Below are 19,609 nucleotides of genomic sequence, written 5' to 3'. Positions count from 1 at the left end.
GACAAATATGATGGATCCTTTGACCCCAACGACCACGTTGATGCTTTCTAGTCCCAAATGCACCTCGCTAGGCCCAGTGAATCATGCATGTGCATGGCCTTCACCACCACTTTCAGGGGGGTGGCCCAGTTCGTGTAGGTCTTCACCGCACACTTTGTTACCAGCAAGCGGTGCCCCAGAACCGAGGAAAGCATCTTCAGAATAGTCCAGCGAGAAGGAAAATCCATCCAGGGCTACATCAAGCGGTTCAATGAAGCGTGCTTGCAGATACTGCGATTAGACCCCGCAATACAACTCGCGGCGGCCAAGAGATGAGTAATGCACAAGGAGTTCAAATGGCACATGGTAGCCAGCCAGCCCGCGACCATGGAGTTCAAATGGCACAATAATTTTGTAAAAATATACAATTATTAATAATATGTGATGAAAGGAGATTTGGCCCGACCTCATAATCACTCAACACGTGGCAAAAGCAAACAGCTCGCCAAGGTGCGAGCTCCGAAGGGAGGAACCAGCGGTCCGAACTCTCCACAAGGAGCCCGAACTCCCAGTTCGGAGCCCGAGCTCTCCCTTAGGCCCCGAGCCTTATGAACACCAAGGGCAATAACCCGAACTGGCCTGCCCCATGGCAGTTTGGGCCACACCTCTCTCCGAACTCAAGACTTTGCCTCGTACACCACTCCAGCACTTCGCCCAGGACACCGAACTGAACAAACCGTACCTGACACCGAAGGAGTCCGTATCCAGGGGCGTTCACCTGATTGACTTGGGATCTGACGCTTGACAGTCGCATTCCAACGGCCACCTGATCCCGCCATTTCTAGTTACAGAGACGGCTCCGACAAGGAGCAGTGGCGGTTCTGTCCCAGTAGAGGGGATGACACCCGAACTAGCAGAAGCACATAAGTAATCATACTCGAGCTGACAAAAGCTTCGGAGTGAATGCACGAGGTGATTATAAAAGGCTCCCTGCCCCCCAAGAATAAGGTATGTGAACTTTGCGCCAGGTTTTATCTTGCCTTCAATAAAATACTAACTTGAGCTTAGGAGCAATCTCATCGGGTTCGTCCCCGGAGATTCCTCATCTTCTCCATTTCAGGCTATCTATTGCTGGATTGCGCTCCCTATTGCTGGAGAGGGAGCTCTCGGTGTTTTCCTTGGACCTGCCGAATTTGAGATTTGGAGAGAGAGCTTTGAAAAGATGTATCTAATAGAGGACGAAGGAGGGGAGTTTGGAGGGAGGCTCCCGGTGCTTTCCTTTTGAGGAACTACCGAGCTGAGAATTAAGAGGGAGAGAGAGATAGGGCGAGAGTTGAGAGCTTCGAGAGAAAGAAAGAGGGAGAACTGGGGGTTTCGAGAGGAACGGCCGAGCTTAGAAAGGAAGTCGAAAAGAAGAAGCTGGGGAAGGGGGCTCTCGTTCCCTCGTCATTTCAAGCCTAGAGCTACCGAACTGAGAAGAAGGAAGAGAAAGCTTCAGAAGGGAGGTGCGAAAGAAGGAGAGGGAGGAAGTCTGAGAGAGAAAGAGGAGAGCGGTGGCTCCGGGCAAAACCCACGATCCTTGTCCTATTACTGGTCCTATCATCTGTCTTCGGGTAGCTTCAATCTGTGCTGCTGACGATCCATCACAATTCTGCCGTTAAAAACGCCACCCATCACTTCTCTGCCATCGATTTGCTACCGTTGCTACTATCGAATTTCCACGATTCGAGTTCGTCAAACCCGAGTTTGCCGGTGAATATCAGCATCGTGATCCTGGTGAAGTCTACAAGAGGTATAGCTCGACTAGCTCATATCTGAATTTAGTTTCTCGCCTTAATCATGGGCTCCCTGTTTATTTGATAGTTTATCTCTCCGTTTTATTTGCATTGTCGTTCTTGTTTCCTGCATTCGTTTTTCTCAGTCCGAGACTTGCGGATCCTCTGGAGTTCGAAAGGTTCACACTCCATCTTTTCTCACCATTCAGCTGAGTCGAAGGTGGGGGCTCTGATAGAAAAGGGGTGAGGAAGCTATTTCTCATCCTTTTGTTAAGCCCCTGCATCCAAAAGGGGACTGGTCTGGGAATGTAGAAGGGAGCACCCTTTCGAACTACCAGAGGGTCTGACCGAGTCTCTATCAATTTTCTGTGCAAAGAAGGGATTTCGGGATTCACATTGACAGGAAAGAGGGATGCGTAACCCCTTCCCTCTCTCCTTCTCAACATACCCAGATGGGCCTTGCCTCAGCCGAGTGGTATGTGGAGTCGCTATTTATTTTGAGATTTCCTACTAAAAGCAAATCCGCGAGCCCCATCACTCCCCGTTAGCTATTCTGATGAGTGGCAACTCCATAGCATCGGCCATGACGTGAACTGCCGTTTTTCCAGACGTTCACAGATTGGCGACTCCACTGGGGAAGCTGAGAACAGTGTGAACACCATTTCCCTTACCGGTTCGACTTTTGGGAGTCAATTTTGGTTTTCAAACAACACTTTGGAAGCTGCAAGTTTTAAGCTTTGAGTGGTATCTTCTTATTTGGTTGGGCAGAGTGTAAAAAAAAAAAAAAGTAAAAAACAATTCTGTTTTTGTTATTTGGTCATCAGTTCTGGTTTTAGCCAGTTGGAGTTTGAGGATTCTTCTGATTATTTTTTTGGGGCTACTCCCCTATTCTCTTTCTTTATATGCTATTGTTCAATTGGATTGGGTTTTGATGGAGTTCCCTAGAAGAAGCAGCATATTTCTAGATGAGTAGCTTTTTGATTTCTGTGTTAATGCTGCATTAAATAATCTCAGGGTGGAATTCTGATAAGTAAGTTTTATGCCATGCACATACCTAGTTGGAATGCTGATTGTTGTCTTAGACTCTAACTTAGCATCTGGTGCTAGATTGGATTTTCCTTTCTGTGGAATTTCTGATGGATACTGATAATAGTCTAATCCGAATTGTTGATGAAGCTATCTCATGATGTTTTGTGTTAATCTAGTCAGTTTTTGGATGTGGGTTCATAATACGGTGGTAGTACTGCATTTGCATTCTCTTAATTTTCTGATAAAATTGGCTTCTTGGCTTTTGATTCCATGTTGGATTTCTGCCTAGATGTTTTCTAGAACGAGTGCCAAACAATGCAGTAGTTGGAATACTTAATTCTGAGCTCTGTTTCATGGTTTGATTGTTGGATTTTGTTGAGTTTAACTTTGGAGGCCGGTCTTCAAATGACTTTGATCAGTCAATTTTTAAGTAAAGTTTGAATAATACCATGCTTTTCATTCTGAGCTCATATTTGCTTAACTCCCCCACCTGCTGGTATAAATCAGCTTGGTCGCGTTTCAAGTGAAAGCACAAGCCAGATGTTCCTATTTACCTGCTTTCCTCAGTTTGACCAAATAAGAGAAAGTTGGTTTGGGTTTTAAAATCTTGATTAGTTTGCTTGAGCTTTTCAAGTAAAAAAAAATCAACATCTGGTTTGATGTTTCTTTTTAGTTTACACTAGTTCCGGGAGTGGGAGAAGCAATCTCAGCCTTTTGGGGTCTTGTTTACTTTTCTTTGGGTTTTCAAAACAAAATCCTGGTTTGAAGTTTACTCTGTTGTTTGATTTGGTTTTCTTTTAAAAGTAAAGAGGGTTTTGGATTGTGTTCCTTAATGGTTTGGTTGTCATACTTGGGGCTCTGGTTTGGATTGAAGCAATCTGTTCTATACCATTCCTAAATCTGCATTCTCACTGTGAACCTTAGCGTTTAATGCCGGAGGTTGGTGTTGGAATGATGACCTTGTTTAACCTAAGTGGATTTCCTCTATCCTATCTTAAATCAACATTGAGCTGATTCACAGGTAGACCCAAGTGCTTGTTCAGAATAAAAGAAAAGATCTATTCAGAACTGTTCCTCCTCCTTCACTCCCCTCCATGTGTTGTGTCTCCTGTCATTTATGTGGGTTGGTGGTGAAGTATGAGTGCTGATTGGTTATCACATATAGAGTCATTCAAGAGCTTTATGAGAAAACTCCCATCTGACAGAGAACCGTCCTGTCCTAACCTTAGGCACTAGTTCGCCTCATACATCAGAGCACTAGGAAGTAAGCTTCAGTAGCTTTTTTCTGTTGATGATTCAATTATGTAATTATTGGGTAAGGCTAACTTATCTAAGTTTGATGGTTTTCTATTATGGTTGGCATGCTTGTTGCTTCTAATATCTGTTCAAGTAAGTAAATTGCATGACAGTCTTGTTTGAATAAATCCATAGTTGTGGCTCTCTTTCCTTGTGACATGAAGATAAACATGAGCAAGAGGTAATCAGTCTCTCAAAGCATTTGAACGAGGGTCTTTTAGGTCTTGTTCCTTGCCTTTGGTTGTAGGCTTGACTCTTGAAGGTTATTTTCCAGCACTAAAATTTCAACACCAAGAGCAGGTTGTGAAGATGACTTATGACCAGGGGTAGTTAGCTAGCGTTTGGCTTGGTAGGAAGACTCTCAGTCAAATGCAACTGCTTAGTTTCTCAGGAAAATGTAGAATTCTTGTTGGACTTAATGTTAGATAGTTTTGTATGCCCTTAGCTTCAATCAAGATGATGTACTTTATGAGTTTATTGTAAATAAATAAGATTTAGATCTGAAAGCCTTCTAATTAGATTAGGAGATGGCTGATCTGATCTGCAAATAAGATAAGGTTATCCTTTATCACTTAAATGAACTTCTTATTCAAATATGATTTGGATCAGCAACTCCTAATGGGATTAGTAGCTGATCCCTTTAAGATTATAAAAGGAGGAGGGGGCGGCAGCCTTTTGACATGCAATACACAACTCCTGTTTTCAGAGCTGAAATCACAAGAAAAGAGAATTCTGCACCCTGCGAATACTCTCTTACTGCCTTCTTCCTGCAGCCGCTGCCTCTAGCAGTTCGATCTCCTCCTCTCTACAGGAGTAATCAAGATTTGATCTTGATACCAATCTTTTGGAGAAAAGATTGTTTGGAGCTGTATTCACAAGCCATCCAATTGGTTCTTGCGAAGGGTCAAGTTCTTTTGGAAGAACACTGCTGATTTTGCTCTACCCTACACTGCGCCATTTTCAGTGGGAGCAGATTTTGGATCATTCCTTGGGCGTGAACACCTTCATTGGGAGATACTGATTCTTCGTATTGGGTATAATCCCTCCTTACTCCTTTTGGTTCAGATCTGGTTCAGTTTATGGTTAAAGAATGATCATTGAAAATATGATTTTCTAAATTGGGAACACGATTCCCAGTTGAAGGGAGAGAAAAATTTTTGAAATTCGCCCCCTTATTCCGCAATCTTTGGGCGTCCATGTGATGGATATCCTATCCCTTCGCTTAACTCTTAATTAGGTGGGTACAGGGTAAGGGAATTAATGTTGTTTTGCTGCTAATTTTGAGATGGAGTGGTGAGTGCATACAAGGGTGAAAGGAGCATGGCCATACCCGCCACACTAGATGCAGGTTGGAAGTTGGGGCAAAGGAAGTGGTTTCTAGTTCTATTATTCTGCGTTTTGCTCATAGTTTTTGTCATTTTTTTTATTTTTGTATTGAGGCACATATCTTAAATAATAGTGAAAAAAATAAAATAAAGTTGCAGATTGTCATAAATAGTTTCATCACACATCATTGAATTCATGTTGCCTAATGGCCATTTCAAGTTGGTTTTGAATTGCAAAGTTGGAATTCAGCTCTCTGTGCTCCTCTGTTTTAATGCCATCACGGATCAAATCCTGGTTGGAGTAGAAATGGTTGCATGGATCTGTTATGGGCCTTACCCGTGCTTTCTCCCTATAGTACTTGCCTTTTTGCTCAATGTTTCCAGTGATTCTTGCTGAACAGCAGTCCCTCAGATTCTGTTCAAGACCAGCAGGTCGGTAATAGAATGTATTTCCTAAATCCGTTCTATCCCTTGTTGGCCTTGAGATGGAGTTGCTCCAGCATTTGATTTAGAAGGGCCTTGGCCCACCGGACTGGATTGCTGAGAAGCAGCTTGGGTAACTGGTTTTAGGAGCTATAGATAGAAGTTACTTAAACATGGGAGTTTTGTTCTGATCTGATTTGTTTCGAGAGAAGTCCCTGGTTACAGTCATTGGGTTAATTAAGTGAGTCTAGCTTTAGGACGACTACACTATCCTAATAAGGTGTTTTTACAAAATAACTAAGAGTCAGCTTCGTTTACTTCATTTTTTTTTCTTTCCATTTGAGGTGCAGACTCCCTTAGTGTTAAAGAGTGGTGTCAGTACTCAGTATAAAACAAGAATGTCTTCTTGTGGAAATAACTTCCATCTGGGAATTTTAATAAAACCCAGTTAATCTCGATTCTGGGGGACCAAATGTCTTCTTTTGACTTAAACCATTTCAGACATATGCCAGGCGTTCTTTTCTGGATTAAGTTAACTTTAAGTCTAGTACAGAGATTTGTTTTGTTGCAGAATAGTTGGGTTTCCCTTCGAATTTGTTCAAAGATCTTGGCTATTTAATATGTTCTAACTTCTGTGTTTGCCATTAGCATGATTGGTCTTTAGTGTCCTTTTTACTTTTAATAAGGTAACTAGTTGCCCGGGTCCAATTCCATCCAGCACCCAAACAGATCAGGCACACCACTTTGACTATGTCTGCACTTGGGTGACTGTGAACATTCTAGCTTCCTTTTCTTGTTTATTGGTTATCGACCGTTGGGTTCTGAGTTGGGGAGATGGTAACAACCTTGGAGAAATCCAGTTCGTTTGATCCTTTGGGGCATTTGTCTTCTAGGACAGCTGCAATCATGTTCACAATCAGTTTTCTAGACTCATCCAGTCCAACTAGTTGATTATCAGCCAGCAGCAGTGACCTTTTCAATCAACTGATCCTTAGCTCTTGCTTCACCATCACCACTAATGTTGGCTTCTTCTTCTTCTTCTTTTTTTTTTTTGTCAAGATATCTTCTTTGTAGCATCGCCAAACCCATCACTTTTGTCCATTTCTAAAGCTTTCTGGGCTGCATCATCTTTATCACCATTTGGCCTTCGGTTCTCCTTCACTCTGTTATCATCATCAAGCTTTGACAGCTCCATGGCTTCTTGATGAATGTGAGGTTTCGGCTCAGCAGTCGATTTCTGACTGGGCATTTCTTGGATCGGTTTTGGTTACTTTTCCGGGTTCAGTGCTTTTTAAGTCATTGCAGGTTTCCTAGTGCTTGTCAGGCGCGGGCAAGCTTCCAGTTCCGGGATATTGAGTTGTAGGTGCTTCTGAGTTTGAGGTGGGCTTCACTTGAGGTTACCGCTGTAGTGGTTGGACTGGAGTAAATGTCTTTGGCATTACTTGAATGCTGCTCCTGTTACAGCTCTCAGGAAATGAGTTACACGAGGGCCTATCTTGAGGGGGTTAATTAGGTGATGGCTAGTGAGTCAAGCAATTTAACTGACCTTTGAGGAGGATTAAACCACCATTGGTAAAGACTGTGGGGTCCAAAAAGAAAAAATAAAAAAATTAAATAAAGCAAAAAAATTTAAAAGAAACATTAGCAAAAAAGAATAGGATGTTTTGCTTTGCAATAGGTAGATTTTTGCTGAGTTCCATATTCGGTTTTATCTCTAGAAGCATTTATATGCGCTTGTTTACATGTAATAATAGTTGTCATATTCCTTGTTTCGCAGGCTGTTTCGTTTATTGCCATCATTATCTTAAAATTTATTGTGATTTGCGTAATTCATTCATGTTTTCTATGTGAATTGGTGCATGGGAAGTTCATTGCATTGCATTTGTAGAGTATTTAGAAATCCATTGTCCTATTAGGAGAGAGTCTGGTACACTTGGGACATCGGGACTAGGAACTCGGTAAGATCAGTGGAAAGCTCTCAGCCAGTCAGCAACCTGAGAAGCCCGTATGGGTGGAGGTTTGAAGATTGGTGGCCTTCTAACCATAATTTAGATGTCACACCTTGAATCCATGGGGTTCAGTTGTGTGATACCTTTGCATTTGCAATCGTAGATGGCCCTATTAAGAAAAAAATAAAAAAATAAAAATATACAAAGTGTTAATATGAAAAAATAAAAAATATAATAATAATAATAATAATCCAAAATTCAAAAAAAGAGAAAATCCAAAAATTAAAAAAAAAGAGAGAGAAAAGAGAAAAGCCAAAAAAAAGGAGGAAAGTACAAATACAAAGAAAAAAACAAAATACAAAAAATAGAAAATCAAATAAAAAAGGACAAAATTCCAAAATCAACAAAAAAGAGAAAAATCCAAAATCAACAACAACAACAACAACAACAACAACAACAAATCCCAAATACCAAAAAAGGATAAAAAATTCAAAATTCAAAAAAAGAAGAAGGAAATTCTAAAACATAAGGAAGGGAAACAAGTTAAGGTATGAGAAAACAAGAAAAAATAGGAAAAATCCAAAATTCAACAAGGGAGAAAAAATCCAAAATATCAAAAAAAAGAAGGGAAAATCCAAAATCCAAAATTCAAAAAGGAGAAGCAGTTGCTAAATGTGTTTTGTTGACAAGAGGGCACAATCAAGAGTCCTTGGCCAATTCCTCATCAAATAGTGACCAGATTAGTAAAGACGGAATCGAGAGTCCTTGGCCAATTACTCGGGTCTAGGAAAAACTTTTCAAGGATGGCTAGCAAAGACGAAATACAACCCAAATCTGTGTCCTTGATTGTCCTTCTCAACTCTAGATTCCACCCAAATTGGAAGTAGATTCTGAAGGAACTAAGAAAGAAGAAATGGGTTCATTTTCAAATCTAACAAAGCATACAAAGAGGGAATTTGGTTCATCAGGGATGAATCCCTAACCCAAGGTTGCTCCCAAAATTTTATATGATACAAGAGTTCAAAGCCCTCATAGTTTCTTACTTCTAGTTACCACCTCCCAACTCACCTTGTGATCTTTCTTCTCCTCTCTTGGTTTCCACAAGAAGTCCCTCATTAACTTTTCCACCCTATTAGAGACCTTTGTGGGAATCTTAAACACCAGTAGAAAGTAAATAGGAAGGTTAGCTAGGGTAAACCTAATCAAAGTGATTCTTCCCCCTAGTGAGAGATAACTTTTCCTCCAGGAAGCAAGCCTTTTCTCAAATCTTTCTAATACTGGGTTCCAAAAACTGTCCTTCATGGGATTATCTCAAGGAGAGGCCCAAGTAAGTCAAAGACCAATCCGAAATTACACACCCTAACAAACCTGCATATTCACTTATTTCCCTTTCCTCCAAATTCACTCCCACTATGCAACTCTTATTAAAGTTCACTTCGAGATTAGACATCTGCTCAAATAGTTGTATGCCAACTTCAAGTTCCCTGTCCAATTTATGTCCCCACCTTCACAGAACAGAATTGTGTCAATTGCAAACTGTAAGTGTGTAAGTGGTACTTGCTCCCTTCCTACTCTCCATCCTTTTATTAAGTTCCTCAAGTCAGCTCTACAAATCAGTCTCCCTAAAACATCTGCAATTAGAGTGAATAGGAAGGGAGAAAGTGGATCTCCTAATACAAGCCCAAATCCATTCACCAAGGAGGGCACTCTGATGCTTAATTCAATAAGTGAATAGGAGTATTCTCTGAGAATGTGAGGGAGCTTGAGAGTATCAGTGCGTGTACCTCCCCAGGTGAATTCGGGCTCCTTTGTATAGTCATTAGGGGCTCAGGGCATTTTGATAACATTCTTGGGCTTCTGGCGGAGTTGTTTCCGTAATATAAGGCATATTAATGTGTTGGTTACGAGATCTGCGCGGTGGTTATGGTTTGTTCGCTTAGATTGTGGCGCACGGTACGACGAGCTGCTCCAGCGGTCGCGATATTGTCCCCCTTGGTGCGGGGTGGGGGAGCATTTAAATTGGGATGTCAAATGACAACCATAAATCAAGACCACATGAGCCCTACCAGATTTATGGTTTAGATATAGGGACCACAAATGTACCGTTGGATATAGGGGCCACATGAGCCCAACCCGATTTATGGTTTAGATATAGGGCACCTCGCCCAAATTAGGAGATCCTTGGTTGGGCACCTCGCCCAAATGCCTTTTATTAAGAGATCCACATGAGCCACCATAGTAGTAGATAAATCGGGATGTCAAATGACAACCTAAAGAAATATGTCATTCTTCTCCTCTCAAATAGACCACAAATAACAAAAATAGAAAAACAATAAATTAAAAAAACTCCAGTTTGGCAAAAAAAATGCTAAATAAGCAATTAGTTATACACCATATATTGGTTCCTATTCCATAAAAGCTCAAGTTTCAAGGCGACCTAAAACTCAAATGCCTCCAGGGGTACAATTCCTTCTATCCATCTGAACTAATGGGGTTTATTTAGGTGTGAGCAAAAAAACCGAACCGATCAGTATACATATATTTCTATATATTTTATATATGTATTTATGTATATTATATATATATATATTATTATATTTTGTATATTATAACTTACTAAATATGCATTATATATAAATATATATTTATAATATATGATACATTATTTACTATTTAAAATATATTATTTTATATATATTTATAAATTTTTATTATATATATATTTTTATAATATATTGTAAAAATGAAAAAAATCGAAAAACTGGCAAACTAAACCAATAGTTAACTGAACCAGTCAACTGGTTAACCTATTGGCTTCGGTTACCGGTTTTCCAAAAACTGGTAGTATCAGTTCAGTTACAAAAAAAGGCCCACAGTTCGGTTAACCCAACCATGAGCACCCCTAGGTTTATTTGTAATGAGCAATGTCCCAGAGCGTACTTGACCAGTCCATAAAGATGCCCTCTGATGGAAGAGAACTTACTGGAAATGTGAAGCATTGCTGTATACCAAGTTGGTAGAAGTTTTAAGGATAGTTTAATGGATTAAAAGATAACATGAACAAACAAAGAAGGGAAATTTGTGTATAATGAAAAAGCAAAGCCCAACTCCTACAACAAGGCTTACCAACTAAGGAAATCGTATTCGTAGGTTTTCATACCATGGTGAGATGAGAGTCTCATTTCTCAAAGCAAGCAAATGGTTTATATAAAAAGAATATGAGTTGCAAAGTAAACAGCCTAACGAAAAAGAAAAATATGAAACTTGTCCTATATCAACAAGGATGGAACATCTTGTTGACCCCCTTTAGGATCCTTAGACTTGGGCTTGTCAGAAAAATGAGCAGCATTTAGCTAGGCATCTTGTTCCACAGCTAGTTTTTGCAGTGCTCCTCATCAGGTATCAATTGTTTTAGGTGTCTTCTTGTTGAAGCCTTAGAGCTGTCTACTGGTTCTTATGTCTATTGTTAAAGTTGGTTATTCACTCAATTTTGCTTTGCAAGTCCTACTTTTACATGAGAATGTTTCATCATCATCATCATCATCAAACTAAGTTCATCAAGAACCCCAGTACCTTGGAAAACTTATTAAAATCCTAATTGGAGCCTTTGCATGATGGATTTCTCGAACCTTGAAAGAAAGAATGCTGCTGAATATGGACAGACTTTAGGAACCCCAGCCGATTCTATGTTGGCTGTAACTACAGTTAAACTTGATGGGACCAACTACTTGGCATGGTCACAGTCAGTGAAAATCCATATTTGTAGCAGAGGAAAATGGGGGTTTATTTATGGGAGCAAGAAAGCTCCTCTAGAGGATGATCCATCTTATGGGAGATGGATGCAAGAAAACTACACAGTGATTGGGTGGCTTGTGAATTCAATGCAGACACAGATTAGTCAGCACTATCTTTGGATGAACTCGACTAAGGAAATATGGGATAGTGTTGCAGAAACTTACTCCCAGAAGTTGAATGTTGCCAGGGCCTACAAACTGAGGAGCGATGTGAAGAATCTAAGGCAGGGGGAGAAGTCACTTGCAACATATTTCTCAACCCTGAAATCTCTATGGCAAGTGATTGATTTGATAGAGGCTGTGACATGGGATACCCCTAATGATGCTGAAACATACAGGAAATTAGTTGAAAGGAACAAGGTCTTTGAGTTCTTGATAGGGTTGGATTCTGAATATGACATCACAAAGCAGAACATTTTGTCCAATGAAGATGTTTCATTGTCTCAAGCATATGCTTTGGTCAGCAGTGAAGAGAGTAGGAGGCAAGTGCAGGTTCAAGGAGTCAGCATCAATGATCATTTTGCAAATATGAGAATTAGATCCAAAGGGTAGGGGTGTTCACGGGTCGGGTTGGGTCGGTTTCTTGGGATTTTCCCAATCGACCCGACCTGGTCGAGTTAGCTAAGGTGGGAACCGAAATCGACCCCACTGATAGGCCAAACCGACATGGTCGATTTGAGTCGGGTTGGGTCAGTTTGGGTCGGTTTCGGTTTTGCTCCTGTACAAAGCCAAATAAAATCTGAATTAATTGATAATTTGATATTCAAGAGTCCAAGATAAATCTAAATTTAATTCAGGTAAAGAATAAAATCAATAAATTCTTCATGTAAAAACAAGTGTCAATAATGGGCCTTCTAGAGTAAAAAACTAGGTAAATCTAGGTAAGTAAATCAATAAAATAAAAATTTAGAAACATTCTAAATTCTAATCTAGGTAAAAAACTAAAAAAAGGACACCTAAGTGAATTCTAATTGTAATTGCCTAATGGGCCTTCTAGAGTTCTAGTTCTAGTAGAAGTTTAAAAGTAGAAGACTAGTAGGAATTAGGAAACTACTCAAACTATGAAGTAGGAACTACCAAACTAGTAGAATACTAGTTCGGTTCGGGTCGGGTCGGTTTCGGTTTTCATGTGCCCAACCCGAAACCGACCGGTACAGATGAAAACTCGGTCGACTTGAGCTGGGTCGGTCAGGGTTGGTCGGTTTGGCGGGTTGGGCATTCTTATGAACATCCCTACCAAAGGGGTTATAGGAGCTCCCAATGGCACAGGAAATGAGGTGGTGTGTGAATATTGCAAAAAGCCGAAACACACCAAGGACAAGTGCTGGAAATTGCATCCCAGTCTTGTCCCTCTCCGATTCTAGAAGAAAAATGATAGTAGAAAGACAGGAAGTGCACATGCAGCCACAAGTACAGATGCAGAGGTTGAGTCTGCCAGTGCACAGTTGGCAGCCATGAAAGCTGAATTTGAGAAGTTTGGAAAGATGATCAGCCAGCTTGAAGGTGTAACTTCATCATCCAACCCTTTTGGAAGTTCAGCCACCACCGCATTCGCTCACTCAGGTATAAAAGCTTCTGCTAACCATGCATCCACCTCAAGTAATCCCAAGACCCCTTGGATCATAGACTCAGGTGCTTCTGATCACATGACCAACCTTTCCATTTTGTTTGTTTCATATGATTTGCTTCCTAGTCGTGACAAAATCACCTTAGTTGATGGTTCTCTTGCCCCTATTTCTGGCAAGGGAACTGTCCAGCCTACAAACTCCTTACTCTTATTTTTCACTCTTCATGTACCTAAATTGAATACAAATTTATTATTTGTAAATAGCTTGACCAAGTCATTGAATTGTTGTGTAACATTTTTTTCCTTCTCACTGTGTGTTTCAGGATCTTGAATCTTGGAAGGTGATTGGGAGTGGCCATGAAGCGAACGGAATATACTTGCTCGACACTCCTGGCCAATGCCTTGATTATCCTAAGAACACTGCCTTTGGTTCTACTTCTTTGGAGTCTGTCAGTCGAATTATGTTGAGTCATTGCCGTTTTGGTCATTTACCTTTTTCTGCTTTAAGTCATTTACTTCCCGAATTGTTTAAGGGAGTCAATGTGTGTAGTCTCAATTGTGAGTCATGTCAATTGTCAAAGCATTGTAGAAACAGTTATCCTGTGAGAAATAAAAGATCTTTTCCTTTTCACATTGTGCACTCTGATGTGTGGGGGCCTTGCCACTTATCTCTAGATTCACTTGGAAATACCTAATGAAATCCCGTGATGAAGTTCTAAGACTTGTGAGACAATTTCATGAGCTTATTTTAACCCAATTTGATACCAGAATTAAAGTTTTCAGATCTGACAATGCAAAAGAGTATTTTGAAAAGAGCTTATCCTTGTATCTCTCTGACATGGGGGTTATTCACCAAAGCTCTTGTGTTAGAACCCCTGAACAAAATGGAGTTGCTGAAAGGAAAAATAGACATATCGTCGAAGTTGCAAGAAGCCTTTTGTTTGCCTCACATGTTCCTACAAGATTTTGGAGTGATGCTGTTCTTACTGCTACCTATCTTATAAACCGTATGCCATCCAGGGTTTTAGGGTTTAAATCCCCTTTCAGTCTTCTTCATTCAGACAGGGATCTTTTTTCGATTCCTCTTTGTGTGTTTGGTTGTACTTGTTATGTTCACATTCCAAGTGCCCAAAGACAAGTTTGAACCAAAAGCCCACAAGTGCATTTTCCTTGGTTATTCCCCCCCACAAAAATGGTTATTGTTGTTTTGATCCTAAGACTGGCATTCGGCATGTCTCTATGGATGTTACTTTTGATGAGCTTTCACCTTTTTATGGTTCCCCTCAGGAAGGACATTGTCAACAGGGGGAGAGTTTGTCACAGGTATTTACTCTTCCTCTTCTTGTCCCAGTTGTGTCTCTTGGCAATGCTGTATCCTCACCAAATGAACCAAAAGAGGATCAGCCACTTCATTCATCTTGCCCTAGTGCTTCTATTTCTTTACCTTCTCGTCATACCCATAGTCCAAAAGTGTATCAAAGGCAAATATCCAGAAATGAGCAAGTTGTTTCCCTTACAACAGATGATGCTCATACACTCCCAATCACAGATGAGATAACAAGTACTGCTCCAACCCCCTTGGAACCATCATTCCCAGATCTTGATGTCCCCATTGCTGTTAGGAAAGGAAAGCGGAAGTGCACTGCACATCGCATTTCCAAACACCTTTCTTATGATCTACTTTCTCTTTCATACTTTGCCTTCCTCTCTTCAGTTGCTTCTAACCCTATTCCTAAGTCTGTATCAGAAGCTCTTGGGATTCCAGAATGGAGAGATGCGATGAAGTCTGAAATGGATGCTTTACACAAAAATGATACATGGGAAGTGGTGGATTTGCCTGAAGGAAAGGATCATGTTGGATGCAAGTGGGTCTTTACCATTAAATATCGGGCTGATGGGACTATTGAGAGGTACATGGCCATACTGGTTGCAAAAGGTTACACATAGACATATGAGATTGACTATCTAGAGACCTTTGCCCCTGTTGCCAAGATGACATCTGTGAGGGTTCTTCTATCTCTGGCAGCTCACTTCGATTGGCCTCTTTTCAATTAGATGTAAAGAATGCATTTCTGAATGGTGATTTACATGAGGAAGTCTATATGTTTCTCCCTCAAGGAATGTATGGAAAATATATGTAAGTTGAAGAAATCACTTTATGGACTCAAACAGTCTCCTAGGGCCTGGTTTGAGAAGTTTAGAGCTGCACTTGTTAGATTCGGCTATGTCCAGACACAGTCAGACCATACTCTCTTTGTGAAGAAAAGTGGATCTCTAGCAGTGTATCTCATTGTGTATGTTGATGACATTATAGTAACTGGTGATGATGCCTCAGGCATTCGGGCCTTAAGTCTTTCCTTCGCACAGAATTTGAGATTAAGGATCTGGGAGAGTTGAGATACTTCCTTGGTATAGAAGTTGCTAGATCTAAGGATGGATTCTTATCTCCCAGAGGAAATATGTCTTTAATTTGCTGTTTGAAACTGGAAAGATGGGTGCTAGACAAGCTGCAACTCCCATTGATACGAGTCACAAATTTCAGCTTCGGATGGAACATTGTTGGAAGACAAAGGGGTCTTTCAGAGACTTCTTGGGAAATTCCTGTACTTGTGCATGACTCGGTCAGATATTGCATATGTTGTTAGTTGTATTAGCCAGTTCATGCATGCTCCCAGAGATACTCATATGGCAGTTGCAGAACGAAATTTGTGTTATCTGAAAGGCTCTCCAGGAAAAGGAATTCTATTTACCAAGCATGGTCATCTGAAGCTTGAAGCCTATATTGATGTTGACTGGGCTGGAAATATTGATGATAGAAGATCTACTTTAGGGTATTGCAGTCTGGTGGCTGGTAATGTTGTCTCTTGGAGGAGTAAGAAACAATCAGTTGTGGCCAGATCATCCGCAGAAGCAGAATATAGAGCAATGGCACATGGGGTCTCTGAATTGTTATGGCTAAGGTCCTTAATGGAGGAGCTTGGGATTGATCATGACAAACCAATGATGTTGTATTGTGATAATCAGGCTGCCATCAACATTGCTCACAACCCAGTACAATATGATCGAATCAAACATATTAAGGTTGATAGACACTTTATTCGAGAAAGAGTCTCTTCCGGTGAAGTGTGTCTTCCATTCATTGCCTCTGTAGGACAATTGGTAGATTTTCTCACCAAGGGTATTTCCAAAGCAATGCTTCAACATGGCACTGGCAAGCTGGGTATGATTGACATCTAGGCTCAGCTTTTTCCAAAGCCGCCAGCTCTCTTCCTCTCTCAACTTCTTAAGCTTCTCTTGTTCTTTTTCTGGTTTTGTATCTAATCTCAAGCTGTTCTATACTACAAGAGGGTTATTTTCAACTAAGATAAAATGAACAAACAAAGAAGGGAAATTTGTGTATAATGAAAAAGCAACGCCTAATTCCTACAACAAGGCTTACCAACTAAGGAAATCGTATTCGTAGGTTTTCATACCATGATGAGATGAGAGTCTCATTTCTCAAAGCAAGCAAATGGTTTATATAAAAAGAATCTGAGTTGCAAAGTAAACAGCCTAACGAAAAAGAAAAATATGAAACTTGTCCTGTATCAACAAGGATGGAACATCTTGTTGACCCCCTTTAGGATCCTTAGACTTGGGCTTGTCAGAAAAATGAGCAGCATTTAGCTAGGCATCTTGTTCCACAGCTAGTTTTTGCAGTTTTCCTCGTCAGGTATCAATTGTTTTAGGTGTCTTCTTGTTGAAGCCTTAGAGCTGTCTACTGGTTCTTTATGTCTATTGTTAATGTTGGTTATTCATTCAATTTTGCTTTGCAAGTCCTACTTTTACATGAGAATGTTTCACATCATCATCATCATCCAAGCCTTATCCCAACTATATAGGTTGGCTACATGAATCCTGTCTTGCCATTCCATTCTGTTTAATGCCATATCCATTGTTAAATTATGGGCACTTAAATCATGTCCTTTTTGGTCTATCCCTTCCCCTTCTAGCCCCTTCAACTTGCAACAAATTGCTTCTTACAGGTGCTGTTTGTGTTCTTCTATGCATGTGACCAATCCAACTTAGTCTACTTCCTCTCATTTCATCACCTATTAGAGCTACTCCTAGGTTCTTTCAAATGACTTCACCTCTGACCCTATCCTTTCTAGTTTTCCATTCATCCATCTCAGTATATGCATTTCTGCCACATTTGTTTTTTGGACGTGTTTCTTGACTGCCCAACATTCTGCTCCATACAGCGTAGCTGCAACATAGCTAATTACAACTGTTATATAAAATTTTCCTTCCACTCTAAGTGATATTTGTCTATCACATAAGACACCGGATGCACCCCTCCTATTTGCCTATCCCACTCTAATTCTATGGGTCACATCCTCTTCAATCTCTCCATTATGAATTATTCAACCAAGGTATTGGAAGAGGTCACATTGCATTATCTTTTGATCTCAAATCTTAAGTGTATCCTCATTTGCACTCTTATTATTATTAAATTTACGTATCATATATTCTGTTTTGGTCTTATTTTAAAGCTTCTTTCTTTTAAGGTATTTGTCCATAAACTTAATTTTCCATTTAGTCCTTAATTAGTTTCATCAATTAAGACAATATCATCAGCAAACAAAATACACCATGAGACCCTACATGAGAACGATTCTTAAGAGGAAAACAAAGTTATGGAAAATGGAGATGCCAAGTATCCCATGACTTGAGAAGGTAAGGAGGTTAATCTAGGAAACCTGAAAAATGTACTTGGAGTAGTTGCAGTGTTCCATAGTGCAGCCTTATTTTGATTCTAACTTCCTTACTAATATTTGCTAAATGTAGCATTTGGGGAATAATCATCTGCTAATATAATTTCAGATGCTCCTACAGTCCTACTTTAACTTGTTACTATACAGCTGCTTTGCTGTACACAATGACCAAGTTTGTCTCTCCAGATTTATTTTTCAGGTTTTCTGGATGGCTCCAACCTTGGAAAGCCAAATGCCACAGCATGAAAAGCTCAACCCCCCAGACAATTTATTGCTTTGTTTCTTAGCTTTGTTATGTGGTTCTCTGATTACCATGCTTTTCATAGAACATAGGCCCAATAACTTTGACTTGGCTGCTTCTCTTCTACAGCTATCAACTGGACTTGTACCGTGTTGTTATACACTAATACTTCTTTAGAAATTGCATCAGTCCAAAATTCTTTATTTCATGTCGGTCCTCTGAAATAACATAATTGACGTTCTACTAAGCCTCAATATTAGGAGAGCTGAAGTCTAGTAGAAGAGTTCAATAGGGATATTGACAGCATGAATGGAATATCTGTTTTCGCAGTTTAAAGTTCTTATCATTTATGGGTGAATCATTTACAATTCAAATAAGCTCCAACCTAGTCAGTCGGCTTTCTGAGGATGGAGAGAAGTCAAAGAAGAAAACAAAGAAACCTAAACCAAAGACACATGCCCCTCAACAGTCACAGAATAGGGCACATGAGAAACAAATTTCTGATGGTTTTGATAAGCACAAGGGCACTGCTACTCCAGGATGGCCACTCCAGCCCCCTATCTTCTTGCCAGTAACTCCACCACCAACTGTTGCCAATGCAGAGTTAGATGCAATTCGATCCGTACTCCAAGAGAGTCAGAGTGTGTTGGAGAGGTTGCAGAAGCAGGAGGAGAACATGGTGCAGGAAGTAACACAGAGAGCCAAGGAGCTGCGTGACAAGGAATTCAAGCTTCCCTATCAGAAGCCCATGCCTTGTCTAGCAGAGAAAGATGCTTGCTTGGAGTGTTACAAGGAGAATACCAAGGATCCACTAAAATGTGCTGATGTGGTGAAAACTTTTGCTGATTGTGCTCGCAGAGTTAGGCAGCAGGTGAGCTAACCACTGGGATGATTAGTGGACCTTAAATTGGGTAGAAACTATGAATATTTGCTTCCCTGAATGCAACTGAATTACCGATTTTAATGGTACTGAGACTTTTGTCATGAGAATAAGGCAATTACTTCCCAGTTTTTGGGTTTGGTGATGTATTTCACATATTATCCTTGAAACGGGCATCAAGATTTTGACTTATGAGAAGTAATATTCTAGACTTATATTTTTGTGGTTACTCATATTTTTTTAAGCCCTGGGGCTAATTCTATTTCACCAGCCAAAGAAATTACTTCTCATTTAGAATCACTGACCTCAATAAGTCCAGCATACGTGATCAGTAATCAGTATTATGTTACGGATACTCCATGGAGGCTCCGGGTCATAAGATAGCACCTCAACAGCCGACTTAACATCACTCTCGTCTCTCGATAGAAACGAGGATTATTTGTAAACAGCAATCCTTCCAGAATAGCTAACGTTTCAGACTCCTCCAGGTACACACTTTGAACCCTAGCAGCGTGTTCACCCCAATTATTAGACAAGGCCCAAGCACCATCCACGTTAACTTTGGTGGAGGTCTAGACCCTTGGGGGGAAGGGATAT

General features: G+C 40.3%; 1 protein-coding gene and 1 pseudogene across 2 annotated transcripts; one reads left to right on the top strand and one right to left on the bottom strand.

The window, feature by feature from the left end:
• The first annotated feature begins 963 nt into the window (after positions 1 to 963).
• Positions 964 to 19,241, top strand: LOC148880290 (uncharacterized). Of its 2 annotated transcripts, none has more exons than XR_016104514.1 (2): positions 964 to 1,771; positions 18,463 to 19,241. XR_016104514.1 is itself a non-coding variant. In XM_088962158.1 (2 exons), the coding sequence occupies exon 2, from the start codon at positions 14,377 to 14,379 to the stop codon at positions 15,082 to 15,084; it is 708 nt and encodes a 235-aa protein (XP_088818284.1). In that variant the 5' UTR covers positions 986 to 1,771; positions 13,461 to 14,376; the 3' UTR covers positions 15,085 to 18,071. The 2 variants fall into 2 exon arrangements, 1 of the variants encoding a protein (XP_088818284.1); XM_088962158.1 differs by lacking the exon at positions 18,463 to 19,241 and adding an exon at positions 13,461 to 18,071 and having other exon boundaries at positions 986 to 1,771.
• LOC148880291 (uncharacterized) lies at positions 6,625 to 7,266 on the bottom strand (annotated as a pseudogene).
• Positions 19,242 to 19,609: the final 368 nt, after the last annotated feature.

Source organism: Nelumbo lutea, chromosome 1 (genome assembly GCF_056320005.1).
Source record: "Nelumbo lutea isolate HS-2025 chromosome 1, American lotus-T2T, whole genome shotgun sequence".
NCBI classification, from domain to species: domain Eukaryota; kingdom Viridiplantae; phylum Streptophyta; class Magnoliopsida; order Proteales; family Nelumbonaceae; genus Nelumbo; species Nelumbo lutea.
Note: the sequence above shows the minus strand (reverse complement) of the source record. Positions and strands in the feature narration are given on the sequence as shown.